Genomic DNA, 18247 nt, shown 5'->3' on the forward strand with positions numbered 1-18247 from the left:
GCATCTACCACAGTGTAAACAGAATCGCTTCCATAGGTCATGGAAGAGAGACTTTTCACATATGGTGGTCCAGCAATTAGCTCCAGTAGCCTAGGTTCAGTCGTGACCTCAGGTGCTGCCTTCATGGAGTTCATACATTCTCTCAGTAACCATGTGGTTTCCCTTAGATGCTCTGGTTTCTTCCCACATCCCAAAAACCATGCTGGTTGGTGGATTAATTGACTCCTGCAAATCACCCCAATTATAGGTGGATAGTAATAGTAGTATGGGGGGGGAGAAGGGGAGGCAGGTTTGATGGGCATGTGCAAGAGTGCAGGTTATTAGGGAAATAAGAGGAGGAATGGGATTGTTGGGATTGCTCTGAGAGCCAGCATAGATCCAGTGGGCTGAAGGCTTCCTTCTATGTCGTGAGAACTATAATATGAAATAAAGTAAACAACCCAACAGTAACTCCCAGCTCTGTACACTTGGACGGTGAAATGAGATTAGATCTCCCAATCTCTTAATGCACATATCTCTGCAAGCTCATTACAGCACTACTCCCTAGAATCATTGTTATAATATAAATGACATTCTATTTCATTTTTTTTAAAAAAACATTGCAGCTGCCACGCAGGCCCTGGACAAAATTGCTGAAAATATTATAGATTGGAACAATGGCTCTATTCAAAGAGGAGAAGAACTTCATTTATAAAATGCAGACATAGCTGGTAAATGTTTCCTTCCACCCCAAGATAAGCAGTATGTGAAGTCAGCTGACAGGTACATGGGTTCCTGATACACCTGGACACTTCTCCAATTTAGCCCAATTATATTAAACATATCTTCCCGAGTGTTGACCTTGATGAAACCAGCTTTTACAGTTGCTGATGTATTAGGAGTCTAAAAATACGAAGTATAAAAACATCTGAGATTAATGGATGGCGTTATAAGATTTTCTGATTGAATGAATTCAGATGTGTTGGAAACAGTTTAATCGCACAATTATCTTTAAGACTTCCAAGACCAATAGGAGTGCCTTGAGCAATTATAATCAAATGGTGAATAAAATGGTAACCAGTGCAGAAAGAAAGAAGAGATACTGGATCATCCTCCACCTTGTTAAGTCCATACAAGGTCCCTACTTCCTCCACACCCCCTCCCATCTCTTCCAACCACAAGAGGGAAAAAAAAATATCAAACAATGTAATGGATTGTTTACTGAGCCTTCTACTAAATGGTGTGGGCAGTAGGTTTCAGAAACACAGTGACCTACCGTTGGATCCCTGCTTGTCATCTGGAAGAACAGCTCGTTCCCTCTCAGCACAGTCCAGTACCTCTTGTATTTCTGCCAAAAGAAGTTGCACATTAATTGAAGAAATGCATAACTTAAATTTATTCACTCTTTTAGTTTGTCCCACCCACACTTCTCTCCCCACCCCACACTTACTCTTCCTTACTGAAAACAAATGGTTTGGATCACTAACATCACCATGGAGACTGAATGGAATTCTCTGTTTGGTCAAGTCTGTTATTGTAACACAGGAGTCATCCTCCCTCCATTGTAAAGCTGCCTGGCCTATCTCAATGGGTCAGTATTATATGGAATTCATATCCAATTTTCTGTCCCCTCCCTTTGAAAGGGCCAACTCTTCTGAAGTGTGGGTCATAGCTGCCAATTGGCCTCGCGTACCTTTATCCAGTGTGACTGTGTGTGAACCAGAGAGATATTCATGGGACAGAGAAAGACTACACAGGTAAGCATAACCCATCCTCCCAAACACAAATCCATTTTGACGGGATCCATCAAATAATAAAACATGGAATGTCCAGTTGAATTTCCTTAATCCATGGGTGCCATGGTTAACTGTAGCATCCAAACTGCCACTTCAATTGGTGTCAACCAACTCAGATTATGATCAATCACTGGGCATTAGCTGGCCTTTATGGCTCAGTACCCCATGTATTGGCATCACTCATAACAGTTGCAATGCAAGCATTGCCACATCCAAATCAGCAAGGATTAAAAAGAGAAATCTAGCTCCCGACCCAATTGCAGTCTGGCCAGTTCTTCATTTTACCAACAGGTGGACAAATGAGATCGTTCAGTAAAATATTTATTAGCATTGCTCAGTTATAAAGAAACACAACTATCTTAGACTTCCTGGTGTTTGCCTTCTGTTCATGAGGAACCATAGTCTACTTGTCTCATAGGGACATTTAGACAGGGATTTAGATGGGCAAGTCAGAAGGATACAGAGCCCGGGAGTGGGGGGTGGAAATGGGATTAGTGTTAGTAGGCAAGAATGTCAGCATGGATGTGGTGGATTTTAGGGTCTGTTTTTGTGTTGTACACTATGATTCTATGACTAAGGGGAGAAAGCTTCTCTTGGGAAGTTGTCCAGAAATATATACAAGATTTGGGATCAAGAGAAGGCCACTTGGACCCTTGACCCTGCTCTGCATTCAATAAGATCATGGCCAATACTATTGTAAATTCAACTGCACATTCTGCTGCAACCCTCCACCCCCTTGTTGATCCATCTACCTAGAGACACCTAACTCTTAAACTTCTATTAACTTGTCCATCTACCTCTACCTTACAAATGTTTAAAGACTGCTTCCTCCACCCTCTGAGGAAGAGAGAGGGTTCCAAAGACTCTCGACCCCAAAAAAATGCTTACCTCTTCAGTCTTAAATGAGTGACCCTTTCATTTTAAGTAGCGACCCCCAATTCTAGATTCTTGCACTACAGAAAACACCCTCTCTAAATTAATCTTGTCACATCCCCTCACACTCTTCTAAACTCTAGTGGATACTCTTCAACCTTCTCTCTTAAGACAGCCCAGGCATTGCAGGTACATCCAGTAAACCTTTCCTGAGCTCCTTCCAACACATTAGCATTCTTCTTTAGATAACATCAATACTATACAGAGTGCCTGAGACATAATCACACAAGTACCCTTTAAAAAAACGAGGGAGTGTGCTTCAGTTATAGAGTCAGAGTTATACATTACAGAAACAGGCCTTTCAGCCCAACTCATCCATGCTGACCAAGGTGTCTTCCTGCATTAAACCCATGCACCTGCATTTGGCCCATTTCCCTCTAAACCTCTCCTATCCACGTACCTGTCCAAATTTCTTTTAAACATTGTAATTGTACCTAGTCCTACAGCTTCCTCTGGTGCCTCATTCCATAAACCCACCACCTTTTGTGTGGAAAAACTTGCCTTTCTGGACCCATTTAAGTGTTTCCCCTCTCACCTTAAACCTATGCCCTCTAGTTTTAGATTCCCCTAGCCTGGGAAAAAGACTGACTTTCTACTCTGTCCATGCACAATTTTGAGAACCTCTCTAAAGGTCCACTGTACTCTCCTTTGCTCCAGGGAAAACTGCCCCAGCCTTTCCAGTCCCTCCTTATAGCTCAAGCCCTCCAATCCCAGCAACATCCTTGCAAATCTCTTCTGCAGCTCTTTAGCTTAATTTTGTATACAATTGCCTTTGCAATAAACAATGACATTCTGTTAGTTTTCCCCAATTACTTGCTGTACTTGCATGCCAGCCTTTATAAAATCAAGCACTAAGATTCCATGTCAGAGCTCTGCTAACCCTCACCTTTCAAATAATATGCTTTTTAAAATTATTTTCCTGCCACAATACGTTTCAGGAAACCACTGGTTTGTTCTAAAAACCCATCTGGTTCACTAATGTTCTTCAAGGGAAAAAAAATCTGCTGCCCTAGCCCACAATACAACTGCAGATCCAGCAATGTCATTGACTGTTAACTACCTTCTGAAAAGGCCCAACAATCTACTCACTTCAGTGGGGATTACAGATGGGCAATAAATTTCAGGATTGGCAGCATCATTCATATCCTGTGAATGAATAAATGAGAAAGATATTCTTTTAGAAGTACACCCTCGGTCCTTACAAGTGAATGTGATCAAATCACTAATGAGTGTAGTTGGGCCAATACAAATGACATTCATGCTCCCAAGCACTTAAACTATTTCTATTATGTTTCAGTCAAGGAGGAAATTATTCCCACATTTACCTTTCAATTGTCATTTCCAACTGTGATGATTAATTTGTTACTGCTTACTACCGAATTTGCATTTGGTCAGAAAGATGTTAACTTCCTTGGAATTTGAATGCAGTTTGAACCCAATGCAAATCCTGTGGTTGTGTTAACAATCCACTGCACAGCAAACTCACTTGTATTGAACTGCATTCTTTTTCCTGCTTGCCTTGGCAGTGGCCATTTACGACATAAGAGGTGGTTTACGAGGATGTTGCCGGGACTGGAGGGACTGAGTTATGGAGAGTGGTTGGGACAGTTTTCACTGGACTGTAGGAGAATGAGGGGTAAACTTAGAGGTATTTAAAATCCTGAGGGGCATAGATAGGGTCGATGTTAATTTAATAATAGACCAACATTCACTTACTATTTACTTGATAAATCCAAGTTGACTGTTATAATAACTTTTAACTCTAAATTGCAAAAATAATGCAGAGGCACTGGAGACCATAAGACATAGGAGCAGAATTAGGCCATTCGGCCCTTCAAGTCTGCTCCACCATTCAATCATGGCAGATTTTTCCCTCTCAACCCCATTCTCCTGCCTTCTCCTTGTAACCTTTGACACCCTCACTAATCAAGAATCTATCAACTTCTGCTTTAAATATACCCAATGACTTGGCCTCCATGGCTGTTTGTGACAATGAATTCCACAGAGTCACCACCCTCTGCCTAAAGAGATTCCTCCTCACCTCTGTTCTAAAGGGAAGTCTTTCTACTTGGAGGCTGTGCCCTCTGGTCCTAGACTCTCCCACTACTGGAAACATCCTCTCCACGTCCACTCTATCCAGGCCTTTCAATATTCAGTAGGTTTCAATGAGATCACCCTTCATCCCTCTAAAGTCCAGCGAGTACAGGCCCAGAACCATCAAATGCTCCTCATACGTTAACCTTTTCATCCCTGGGATCATTCTTGTAAACCTCCTCTGGACCCTTTCCAATGCCAGTACATCCTTCCTTAGATTATGGGACCCAAACTGCTCAGAATACTCTAAATGTGGTCTGACCAATGCCTTATAAGGCCTCAGCATTACATCCTTGCTTTTATAGTCTAGTCCTCTTGAAATGAATGCTAACATTACATTTCCTTCCTTACTACTGACTCAACCAGCAAGTTAACCTTTAGGGAATCCTGCACTAGGACTCCCAAGTCCCTTTGCACCTCCAATTTCTGAATTTGCTCCCTGTTTAGAAAATAGTCTACACCTTTACTCCTTCTACCAAAGTGCATGACCGTACACTTCCCTACACTATATTCCATCTGCCACTTCTTTGCCTATTCTCCCAGCCTGTCCAAGTCCTTCTGCAGACTCCCTGCTTCCTCAATATTACCTACCCCTCCACTTATCTTTGTATCATCCACAAACTTGGCCACAAAGCCCTCAATTCCATCATCCAGATCATCACATAAATGTGAAAAGTAGCAGACCCAATACCAACCCCTGCGGAACACCACTAGTCACCAGCAGCCAACCAGAAAAGGTCCCCTTTATTCCCACTCCTTGCCTTCTGCCAGTCAGCCAATCTTCTATCCATGTGGGTACAGGAAAGTTTTTTTTAAATGATATTAGAGATCATAATATTCAGGGAAGGCTGTGGGAGCCAGAGCTCTACAAATAAGGATAACTTAATAGAAGTTTAACACTAAGGTGTCTCTAGGGTAAATGTAGAGATGCTTCCACTTGAAGAGCCCAAACCTAAGCATAAGTAAACCACAAAGACATTTAATAAAGAACTCTGAGAAATTTCTTCAAAAGACTGACAAAAATGTGGACACTGCATGATGTAAATAGCTTTGATGCTTCTAGGGAGAAGCTATGCAAGTGCAGAGAGGGGAAAGAAATAGAAGGAGATTCAAATAGAATTAGATCAGTGGTTCCCAGCCTATTTGCCACGATGGGCCACACTTGCACCTTGCAAAGGATTCTGTGGGCCATACCCACACAACTGACTTCCCACGTGTATTTAAAAAAAAAGGTACAAATCAATACAAATAAATATTCTGTACCATTTCTCATTTGTAGACTGCCAAATGCCTACTAAGCACAATTTAAATGACCAGGTTAAAAGGATGTTAACTTACTCCACAGTCCCAATATAATAAAACAGGCATCAATCCTTACAACATTTTATTCAAGTAGGATGTCATCGTGATCACAGTGGTATGCTTCTTAAGCCTCACGTAGTCCGTGGACCACAGATTCAAAACCACTGAATTAGATGAAGCAGGGTGCACCAAGGCCAGAGGGCATGGGCTGAATACACTGCCTATCTGGTATAAAATTTTACTTAAGAATTTGCTGGCCATTTACCAATGGTTTATGTCAAGAAAGCTAATGGATCCATTAAGCTTCATTTCAGAATTAGGTGCATTAGATAATTTGCTTTAATCTTTGGGATGTGTTGAAATGCAGTTCAGACTGGTTTACCTTAAATTTGGGCACATTAAGAAAAAAAAGTGAGCCTCAACACAGGAAAGTACTGAAGACATGCAGTCCAGAATTAGCTGCGCTTCTAGCGACATTGGCACTACCCAACAGAGTGGAAAATTGTCTAAGTTGTCCTATTCAGAAAAAGCGGGACAAATTCAATCCAGCTAATTACTGCCTGATCAGTGTACTCAATCATCACCACTGTTGACAGTGCCATCAAGCAGCACTTAATCACCAATAACCTCCTCTCCAATGCCCAGTTTTCTATTTGCCAGGAGCACTCTGCTCCAGAACTTCTCAGCCTTGGTCCAAATATGGACCAAACAGCTGTATCCAGAGGCGAGATGAGAATAACTACCCTTGACATCAAGACATCCTGGTAAAACTGAACAGTGGGCAGCAAAAGGGAAAACAATCCAGTAGTTAGAGCCATAACTCACAGAAAGATGGTTGTGGTTGTCAGAGATCAAACCATCCCAGCGCCAGGACATCACTGCAGGAGTTGTACACTGCAGAGTCCTAAACCCAGTCATCTTCAGCTGCTTCACCAATGATCTTCCTTCCATCACAAGTGGGGATGTTTACTAATGATTGTGCAGTGGTTAAGTCCAGTTACAACTCAACAAATGGAGCAGTCCCTATCAATTTGCAGTAAAATCTAAATAATATTCAGGTTTAGCTAACAAGTGGAAAGTTACATTCACACCACAAAAGTGCCACGCAATGACTTTCTCTAACAAGTCCAACCACACCTATTGGCATTATGATTAACCAGATCCCACAATCAATCTCCTGCAGGCCACCACTGACTAGAAAATCAACTGAACCAACCAGATGAATATTAAGAGCTGGTCAGAAAATGGCCATCCTGTGACAAGTGACTCAATTCCTGGCATCAAGGCCCAAGCCATCATCTACAAGATACAAGTCAGGGGTGCAAGAAATACTCTCCTCTTGCCTGGATAAGTTCAGCACCAACAATTCAAGATGCTCGACATCATTCGGGACAAATCTGAAATGGTACCCTATCAATCTCCCTAAACATTCATCCTTTCCACCACCAGCATACAGTGACTGCAGTGTGTACATCTACAAAACGCACTGCAATTATTCAGCCAGGCTACCCCGACCACACCTCCCAAACTTGCGAATTCAACCAGTAGGAAGTACAAGGGCAGCAGACACAAAGCAACACCACCACCTGCAGGTTCCCTTCTAAGTCACACAACTTCCCATCTATATTGCTGGTCCTTCTTCATTACTCGGTCTAAATGCTGGAACTTCTTCCCCAGTAGCATTTTGGAGTTACTTTCACCGGAAGGACTGTAGTGGTTCAAGGCGGCAGCACGCTACCACTACAAGGACAATTGGGTTTCGGCAATAAAATCTGGTCTGGCTGGCAACGCTTAGATCCCAAAAATGAACATTCTTCCAGTCCATTCACCAGCAGCCAGTGACGTGGGCCCATGCTGGTAAACTAGACATTTGGCATGCTAAGTGTCCCACACCCAAAAGGCAATCCATGTCTCACAATGACACACAAATTCCATGCAGAGGCAAAAGATAAAAATAAATCTTTTCTAACAGAACTCAAATGACCAAAAATGTTGATATGTGCCCAGCATTTCCATTGGGAAAGAGTGAAAGCAAGAGACACTTTCAGATGATTTTTTGATCAAGGAAGTTGAAATGTTAGCTTTCTTGATTCAATACAGATGCTGCCTAACCTGCTGAGTGTTTCCAACATTGCTTTATCTCCAGTATCAGAGTATTGTGCTTTCTGCTTCATCACATGACACTGCTGGTGAACTATTTACTGCAAACTTGCATTAAGTTTCCAAAACTGCCGATTTTGTTGTTTGGTATCAGCATTGGGTGCTGGTAGAGCAAGTTCACCAATACTGGATATACATTAGTACTCTCCGTACATTAGCTATCAAAATGCCTTAAGTCCAGTCTCACCACTGCGACATTCCTTCCATACCTGTCATCCTGTTCCACATCAAAAGAAAGTTCTAAGTTCTGCATCAGTTATTATTACTGTACTCAGGAGATGCTCTTATGATATTCAAGTGTCACGTCAGAACTAAATGGAGACCATTTCAAAATCCAGTCAAGCATGACCTTTCTGACCAGCACACAGCAAAGACTACATCCCATCAGTTCTGGCTGATTTGAATTCAGATTCTAGAGATAAAAGATAAGTTCCTAGGGGGCTAGAAGGAGAAAGGAATAAAAAAATACACAAATACAAATTGTTGTTTTGTATGCATGTGTGGACAGATACATATGGGAGTACACGTGTGATTGTGTCTATGCCAATGTATCATTCACATTGATATCAGGAAGTAATATTTAGTTACAGTAACTGAGATGTTCTAATACTGCAAATAACCTCACTTCTGGCCAAATGCCAAGTTATGTCAAAAATCACGTCAATCCAGATATTTTTATGGCACAGCCTATAAATGATAAACAAAGAACCTTAGATCAAACTGACTTCTGGTGTCTGAAGATCAAGTTATGAGGAAGGAGGTGAAAAATATTTGAAAGAAAGAATAAGGGGAATCTTATATAGGCCTCAAATACAAAATGGAAAAAATATTGAGAGTATTTTGATAAGACTGCTTCACTACTGTATACTACTTCAACCTAAACTATATTATCAACCTTGCTTCTCAGTCACAAGTATGGATTTAAGTCACAGTCCAGAGATTTGTCTAGATAATCCAGACCTGACATCCTGTTGTACTGAGAAAGCCTCTGAAATTGCAGAAAAGCCAGTATCACCTAAGCCTTTGGAGAACTAAAGTTTTCTAGAATTGAGCTGGCTGTTTATCCATATTAATATTTTTGGAAAGAACATCCTACAACTAACTGTATGAAAACATTAATAACAGTATCAACAGGCCAACATCCTGACAGCAATCCTCAAGCTGCTACTACATCAGTCACTCAGTATCTGAAAGCATATAAAAAGTTCTGTTTTTAAAATGAGATTGCAGAATTAGTATGCAACCATTCTTGCCAATTCTGACAGTTTTGGACCCGAAACATTAACCATCTCTTTCCACAGATGCTGCCTGATCTGCTGAGTGTTTCCAGCATTTTCTGATTTTATTACAGCTATTTTTTTTGGTCTTTAAATAATACATGTGCATTTTTGTCATGAAAAAACAAAGAGGATTTTGTTTTGGGAGGGGGGCAAGTGTAATTCTGGAAGTGTTAGAATGAAAAGGGAGATGTGACTGGGTTTGTGGTTTTTCTCTGGTCAATAAAAGTCTAGCAAAGCTAGACCCATATCCAATACAACCTCAAGAACAATTACCACCCCAGCCCACTTCTGCATTAGAAGGATTGAATTCTTGTTAAAAATTCTTCCCCATACCATCTACCACCAACCTTTACTAAAAGTCAAAGTCATTTAGGAATAAAATAACTGGGGTTAAATTCATTCCAGACATGACAGTATAATTGATGTTTAACTGAGCTCATGACCCAGGCTTTCTAACTTTTTCTCCCAAATTCTTGGAATGTATATAGATTATGGAAGCCATAACATTTTATAAATCAGAGTACTCCAGGATAAAACTAAAATTTAAATTCTTCTATTGGTAAAATAATACCAATTGTTCTGTTTCTGACACACTGGTGGATTTACAGTAGAATTATGCAATGTAATTATAGTCTTGAACTAAACACTTTCTTATTCTTCAAAAGCAAGTCTGGTGAAACATCAGAAACATTAATTCCTCTCCACACAAATGCTGCCTGACCCGAGAGGATTTGTAGCGTTTTATATTTTGTTTTACTTGCTTGTACTTTTTCCATTACACGCCCTAACTCAAGTGAGATACTTTTAAATTTCATGCCAAATTCCAGACATTCATAACAAATAACAAGGTGGGTTGCTCAAAGATATTGAATGTGCACAAACAGCCAAGTTAATGTAACTAGGTTAATGTGACACACACTGAAGAATTATATCTACAACCTTTGCTGAATTAGTCAATACCAACCATTGGACTGCTAGTTGGTATCAGGACCTTTTGTCTTTCCACAAACTTTGCTCTTTCAGACAAGTGAGCCAGAATTTTGCTTCTGATCATTTTCTAACAGCCATGTGCAGGTATATGCAGGAGGTCAGAATAGGCCTTGATCATAGCCTGGGCACGTATTTCAAAAGAAACTTGGATACACCACTCTCATGTTGACTTGGCAGATAACAACTGCACTGTTTAAGTGCCAGGCAATGAACATCTCCAGCAAGAAGAGTCTCAGGCGACATTCCCCCTTCAGTCGCATCAACATAAACATGCTAGAGAATTTCTACCGAACAAAAAAAAACTTTTGACCTACAAGACCAACAACGTAGCTACAATCATAGATAAAAGTTGATTATGCTTAGACACTTCTGCATCCTTAAGTAGCTAATGGACTACTCATCACTTACTTGGATATTTGCACCTCCCACCACACTCAAAGCGTTGATCACTCAGTACAGAGCTGTTCACTTTATTAGTATCTCTGCCTCTGGGCTCAGTATCCACTCCTTTCACCATAATAGCCACAGGATGTAACACAGGAATTACTGCAGCAACATCAAGTTCAGTTCAATAGCAAATTCAGATGGATTGGTCTCCAACATTAGAAAGGGAACATGCTCAATGATTGTAGCAAGATCATCACCTCCTGGTTTCCCTCCAAGAGGGACATTACTCTGACATAGTTATAGATTGCCAATGCTTAGTCAGTGGATCAAACTGCTGGGATTCCTTTCACTACCTTCTGGCCAATGGTAGCAACATCTTGGTGGTTAATGAAGGGCTAAGTAATGACAATGTTCTTGAAGACCAGGGAAAGAAAGGCCTCTCTCTTATTAGGGATGTTACCACCTGACAGTGATGTGCTGTGGATGTTAACTTCAAATCGTCAGCCCTACTCTGAAAGATTCAAATCCTACTCAAGGCTGACAATGGATAAATGAAGCTGAATGCTGGCGTTACCAGGAAAGACCCAGTTTTATATGATGGAGGAAGCCCTTTGTTGAAACTACCAAAAAATGGTTAAGCCTAGGATGCTTCCAAAGAATTCCTGCAATTATGCCATGGTCTGTGCAGTGCCCTGTGCACAGGAGCTAACTGCTCTCAGGCAAGTTATTCCAGCAATCAGCACTAGTCAACAATGTGCCAGATTGCCTGTAGAAAAAAAAATGAACAAGTTTAAGTCAGCCAGTTACTGCCTCACTGACCTTCTCTTCCTCATCAGCAAAGTGGCGGAAGGCATTAACAATAATGCCATTAGGAAGCACCAACTCAATAATCTGGAAAATACCCCTTATTGTTCTGTGCAGCCCTGTTAACCTCCATGTGAGTCATTGCCCAATAACCATTTGATAATATAATGGCATGGATCATCCTGAAGGATGCCAGCTACTACAGTGTGCAAGTCTACTTGTTTCAGACTTCCACACTACAGCATGGAACACCTTAACACAGATTAATGTCTTAATTAATTTACAGAAGTTGACTATCATTTAAAATAAATTATGTAATATTTTTGATATTTTTATTGTTTTAAATTATTTCTCAGCTGTTCCTGAAAGTTACTGGACAGAGACATTTAGAAACAGTGGAAAAAACCCCAGGTTCCACCACCTGTGACCTGGGGTTCTTGCCTGCACCACCCAGGACACTGAAAGCTGCAGAGGGTTAGTGTGACACCCAGTCTGTCCTAACCTGCCTTCACTCTTCAGCAGCTCAGAGTTTTCCCCGATTTCCTTCCTTCTACCAACCAGCGAGCTCAGTTTGAACAATAGTATGACTAATAAATAAATAGGAATCCTTCCAATATAAGAAAAGGATTGGCACAAGAAACTGAAATCTTGAGAGGGTCATTGTGCCCACAAAGGAAGTAATTTAACAAGATGGAGTAAAGGGGAAACATAATAGTGGGTGGGACAAACATACAGTACAGAGAACCAGTGGAACAAAAGAAGAGAGAAAGTATTTTTATTTTTTTTAAAAAAAGTGCACAATACATGAACGTTAATTGAATTTGAAAAAAAATGTTGTCACTGGAGATTGCTGGGGCCACTAATAATGACAAAACGGGGCCAAACAGGAATAAAGGTGAAACCAAAAGGATGGATATAAATGCAACATTTAGGGATTTAGTGTGCTGAAATCACAAGAGTGGTAAAGCAAAAGGGATGTTTGCCTAATTTTCTTTCTGAAATGTTGTGTTATACATTTGTCTCTGTTAATTTTTATGGCTCATTATTCTGCCCACCTGTTTTTCTTTGTCCAATTCATTCTATAGTTGCTCTTGCCCCTAATGATTTATTTGTTCCAGTTCAATTTGCATTGCCAGTAAATATAACTGCTATGCAATGAATTTCTGAATCAGTGTCATTGACATAAATTAGAGATTGCAGAAGCAAGTCCCGGCACACATGTTCAGTACTGATGCAGCACCTCCAACACAGCAGAGATGCCCCACTCTCGAGTTAATGATGTCTATTTCTGAACTTTTTTGTCTTGACACTCTGCTGCTGTTTCACAGCTCCAGGTACCTGGATTCAATCCCTCACCTGTCTACGTGGTGTTTGTATGCTTTCCCTGTGACTGCGTGGGTTTTCCCAAGTGCTTCAGTGTTCTCCCAAATAAGGTGTGCTGGTAGGTTAGTTGGCTGTAAATTACCCCTTGGTCTAGCTAAGTGGCTAAATAATAAAAGGGTGGTTGATGAGCATTAGGGAGAGACACAATGAATAAGTTACAGGGTTACAAGAAAAATAAGGAGGTGGGAGTGAGACTGAAGGGATTGCGCTGCTGTGGACCAGCATAGACCCAATGGGCTTAATGGCCTTCTGCATTGTATTAGGAATCACAAAACTTGCCTGTCAAACAAAGTTATACCAACTCTTGCTTCATCCATTTTGTCCTTCAAAATAGAAATGGTATTGACATAGCACAGGATAAAGCTAAGTAAAATCTCAGCAAACATTTAAAACCATCTAGAGAACACAAATTAGCAAAGTTAATAAAGTGCTGAACTGCACTACCAAGACAGTAGAATATCAAACACAATCAATGTTTGCAGTGTTCCAGCTCATATTTTCGTATGACATGGGAGGCCATTTGATCCATCAAGTCTATTGGCAGCCTTCAGATATCCATAGCTCCACTGATTTCCTTGTATCCTATTCACTCTCATGTTTATTAACACTCCTGCTTGAATTATTTTGCCTCTTACTTACATTAAGGGGTAATTTACAGCAGCCAATTAACCTACCAGAACATTATTGGGATGTGAGTGGAAATCAAAGCACCCAGGGGAAACCGTGCAGTGACATGGAGAGCACGCAAACTCCATACAGACAGCACCGTAGGTCAGGATCAAACCTGGGTTACTGGAGTAACAAGACAGCTACACTACAATGCCACTTTCACTGTATCTCTTAATCAAGGGAATGTGGTGATGCAGTGTTTGCTTAATGAGTTGATAACCCAGAGATCCAAATTCAAATCCCACAATAACAGTTATGGTAAACATTAACACTCTGACCCTTTGACTTTCAAGTGATCCAACAAGCTAGCGATACCTAGATTCCCCCCGAAAAAAATTAAAAATCACATTCAAAGAGCACCAGGCAATTGACAAGTAGGAATCTGAGAAATTTTGACTTTTTAAACCTGGAAAGGAGTCACTTGAGATATGGCTAAGATTATAAGTGGTTTACTTTGTTCCCCCCCCCCCCCCCCCCCAACTGCAAGAAGTTGTTTAAGGAGTTGAATATCATTTTTCAGGCAAATGATAGGACCTCTTTCTTCAGGCATAAGTGTTTGAACTGCAGAATAGGCTACTAAATAGGAGGCAAAAAACCCAGGGAACATCACGGACTTTGATCTCATTAGCTGTATAAACAAACTTAAGTGTTTGTATTCTTTCAGGAGATGACTTGCCAGGCAACAAACGGTCCAACAGTGCATACCTCACCTCAACAATCGAGTTTCCAGCGGAGGATTTAACTGCACCTAACCTCAAGCAATTACTTCCTACACCATCCGTGAAAAACTCTTTGCACCCTTGGCAAAACTTGGCACAACTTGGCACCAAAAAGCCAGCTGCAGCCTTTGAGTAATCGACTCAACCAGAGGACACCCGAGTTGCAATAAACTTTCAAAAGCACCAGTCAACATTTCAATATACACATAAAATTCAAAGCAAAAATTGCGATAAGGGGATTATAATGGATCAATAAGAAGTGTATTTACCTGGCTTTTAGTCTCCTGTTTTCCTAAATAACCGTCATAGTAACCTGGAACAAGAAAAGCTCTGTATCTTACTGGCCTCGGGGATGACATACTGGTTAAATTACTAGAAGCGAACAATCTTCTCGAAGCCGACGAGTCTGTTGCTTAGATGCCTACTCCAGGAAGTGTGAGCATTATAAATGTTAAATGTTGTTCCTCAGGGGAAAGTGGATCAAGGTGGACCCCGCCCCTCGCTAACATTGATTGGATCAGGGGAACCTGCCGGGCTGCTTCCAAAACGCCTGTCATTTCACGGATTATCAGTCCTTCTCTGTAATCCAATATCAAATTCATGGAAATAGATTACAGAATTGCAAAATCGCGGAATTGTTACTGCATGGAAGGAAGTTACTCGGCCAGTCTAGTCTAATACTGACTCCAGATAAGGGCAGTTCAGGCAATCCCACTGCCCTGTCCTTTCTCAATAGCCCTGCAAATAAAAATCAAATACGTATCCAGCTCCCTTCTGAATGCTACAAATGAATTTGTCTCCATTATTACAGACCCCAACCATGCATTATGGAAAAAAGAATTTTCTTCCTGTCAGTTTTGGGTTTTTTTTTGCTAATCACCCTCACTTTCTGTCCCCTGGTTCTTTGCTCTTCTGCTAATAGGGACTCTTTCAAAGTCAAAGTCGAGTTTATTGTTATTACGAACAAGCGCATGTGTGCATAGCTGCAATTAAAAGCTTACTTTTAGCAGCATTGCAGGCATAGAGCATCATATAAGCAGCATTCACAAGAAAAACATAAATTATAAACAATTTTTACAAGAAAGAACACAAGTAGGACAAAAAAAAGTCCATTTTTGTGCAAAGTGATCAAAGTGGTCACAGTGTTGCTATACTGTAGTGATTAGGGTTTTGCCGGTTGGTTCAAGAACTGAATGGTTGAAGGGAAGTAACTGTTCTTGACCCTGGTGGTGTGGGACTTCAGGCTTCTGTACCTCCTGCCCGATGGTAGCTGCGAGAAGATGGCACAGCCCGGATGGTGATTGCTCTCCATCTACTCTGCCTCTACCCATTGTGCTAGGAAATACCTCTATCAGACCTCCTATGTCCAAGGTCTAATTAAAATCCCTGGAATCATTCCAGTGAGTCTCTTCTACATCCTCACTAAAACCCTTGGACCTTTCCTAAAGTCTGGCATCAAGAACTGAACACAATACACCAATTCTAACAGTGTTTTGCAAAGGTTAATCACTGCTTCATTTCTCTTACACTCTATGCCTCAATTTATAAAGCCCTAGTGCCTCTGTTTTTTAACCATTTTCTCAACCTGCCTTGCCAATTTCAATGAATAAATTACCTCCAAATCTCTCTGTTGTTGCAGCCCTTTTATTGCCCTCTAATCTATATTGCCTCCAGAGCTGAAGGCAAGCCAGTATCCATAAAATTGTGGTTATGGCATTCAAAACTAATGGGTTGATTCAGCAATGATAACGATACAACCATGCCAGAAGAAACTCAAGTTACTTTTACCTCCTGATTGCCTCTTGTCATTCTTCCTTCCGAGATGTATCACTTCACATTTCTCACTATTAAATGTCACCTTCTGCCCATCAGCTCATTCCTCCAGCCTGTCTCTGTCTCCTGGAGGAAACAGAAACTGCAAATGCTGGAATCTGGAGCAACAACCAACCTGCTGGGAGAAGTCTGCGATGTGATGCAGGGTTGATGTCCTGATGGAGGGTCTCGACCCGAAACGTCGACAGTTCCTTTCCTCCCACAGATGCTGCTCAACCTGCTGAGTTCTTCCAGCAGATTGTTTGTTATGTCTCCTTGAAGTCCAGTAATATGCTCCTTACAGTTCACTGAACAAGGAATCTCATAAGAAAATTGAGAAACTTTGTACTATGGTCAACCTAAGTGCCATACAAATTTGAAAAGGATTAGGTTAAGGAAGTGTTTAGACTGCAAGGCTTAACTAGCTGGAGCAGAGATAAACAAATGGATGTTGGAATGCAGGCTAAGTGGAGGAGAGCTGATCATAAGTGGAGTCACCACAGAAAAACAAGATCATAAATTAGAGTACCCAGTAAGACTGTCAGGCAGATAGAGGTAACTCCAGCAGAGATAAACAGCAATCAAATACTACAAAGAAAATTGGGTTACTCATAAATTATTGTGAAATTGTAAAATCCACTTGTAACTATAAGTGGCTTGAAGCCTTTTGGGTCAGTGGAGTATCTTTGAGCTCTCACTCAAAGTGCTCCCCAGTGTACACTGTAACAGGGCCTGAATAAACTGACTTGTTCAAGAACCTCACCGCTGCTGTATGAGGTTTTCTTTGTGTGCTGTCCCGAACTGAGCCGTAATTAAGAGGGTGACAGGGCCCCACATGAAAGCCAGGTTCAGGGTACAGGTCATACACACAAATCTCTTCAACCTTCACTCACTTCAAGTTTTGTATTAAAATTAATGACTTGGAAAATCCTGTTTTTTTATATAATAAAGTGAATGACAATTAGGACTATTAATAACTGGGTTGCTTTGTATTTCCATCAAGAATATTAATGTATCCAGACTGTAGATCAGACCTGATGAAAGGCCATCAACCTAAAATAGTAATTCTGCTCTTCTATCCACAGATACTGCCTGACCTGATGAATATTTCCAGCATTTTCTGTGTTTTTTCTCTCAAATCCACCAGTTATCTTGGTGGGATTTGAACATATCTCCAGATCATTTGTTTATCAACTAGAACCTGCTCCTCTGACATCTTCCCCTCCTTTGAGTCCCTCAAATTCCCGTTCTCTACCAACCATCCAAGCTAATGCTCTGAGTTTGTCCTTTGGGATATTTTCACGGATTTCCTCTCTCGGCTGCTGCATCAACTGACTTCTGTTCTCAGTGATTTCGATCTACATTTCCAACTCAACTGGTCATCCTCTATGTCTTTTGAGTTCTGCTGCCCAACCAACTAGATTGTCAGGGTGCCCTTCCTGGTGTTAATAAGTTCCAAGTTGCATGGTCCAAGGACTTCAAGGATTGCTGGCATAATGTTGCTCTGTGCCTGTGATGTTGATGCAAGTTAGTTTCTCATTGCACCTGTGCATAATGTACTTGTGCATACAGGTACTTGTGCATACATGTACTTGTGCATGTCACAATAAACTCGACTTTAACTTTGATTTTGACCCACTGTACACATTTATTTAACCCTGCCTTCTTATGTCTTCCCTTTCTCTCCAGTCATTCCCTGAAGTATTGTTCCCAGGGGCTTCATGATGTAGGCAAAACATTGCTGTTTCCTATTTTTGACGGTGTTAAGATCAGGCTTTTGTTTTCCAGTTGGAAAGTTAATTGCCAGCTATATATATTTGATTTCTTTTCCAGAAATAAAATTCACAGAACCTTGCAATAACATTTCATTTCAAATGAGAATCCTAGTTTCACAGCCTTGAATGACAATGGTTACCAGAGTTTTGAGGAATTTAACTTT

The 18247-nt window shown here is 40.9% G+C and overlaps 2 protein-coding genes across 4 annotated transcripts in view; one reads left to right on the forward strand and one right to left on the reverse strand.

The window, feature by feature from the left end:
* Positions 1 to 14709, forward strand: part of fsd1 (fibronectin type III and SPRY domain containing 1) — a 97781-nt gene extending 83072 nt beyond the window's left edge. Inside the window, exons 15-16 of one of the 2 annotated variants that reach the window (XR_007958120.1) lie at positions 1623 to 1736; positions 14442 to 14709. The gene's annotated coding sequence lies outside the window, so the exon portion shown is untranslated. The remainder of the gene's footprint in view (positions 1 to 1622; positions 1737 to 14441) is intronic. The other variant, XR_007958119.1, reaches the window with a different exon arrangement.
* Positions 1 to 17938, reverse strand: part of LOC127582475 (signal-transducing adaptor protein 1-like) — a 46732-nt gene extending 28794 nt beyond the window's left edge. Inside the window, exons 1-3 of one of the 2 annotated variants that reach the window (XM_052037767.1) lie at positions 14766 to 17938; positions 3798 to 3854; positions 1256 to 1327 (exon numbers count right to left, since the gene is read on the reverse strand). In XM_052037767.1, the coding sequence (XP_051893727.1) occupies positions 1256 to 1327; positions 3798 to 3854; positions 14766 to 14855 (219 nt within the window). In that variant the 5' untranslated portion in view covers positions 14856 to 17938. The remainder of the gene's footprint in view (positions 1 to 1255; positions 1328 to 3797; positions 3855 to 14765) is intronic. The other variant, XM_052037768.1, reaches the window with a different exon arrangement.
* Positions 17939 to 18247: the final 309 nt, after the last annotated feature.

This window comes from Pristis pectinata, chromosome 24 (assembly GCF_009764475.1).
Source record: "Pristis pectinata isolate sPriPec2 chromosome 24, sPriPec2.1.pri, whole genome shotgun sequence".
NCBI lineage: Eukaryota > Metazoa > Chordata > Chondrichthyes > Rhinopristiformes > Pristidae > Pristis > Pristis pectinata.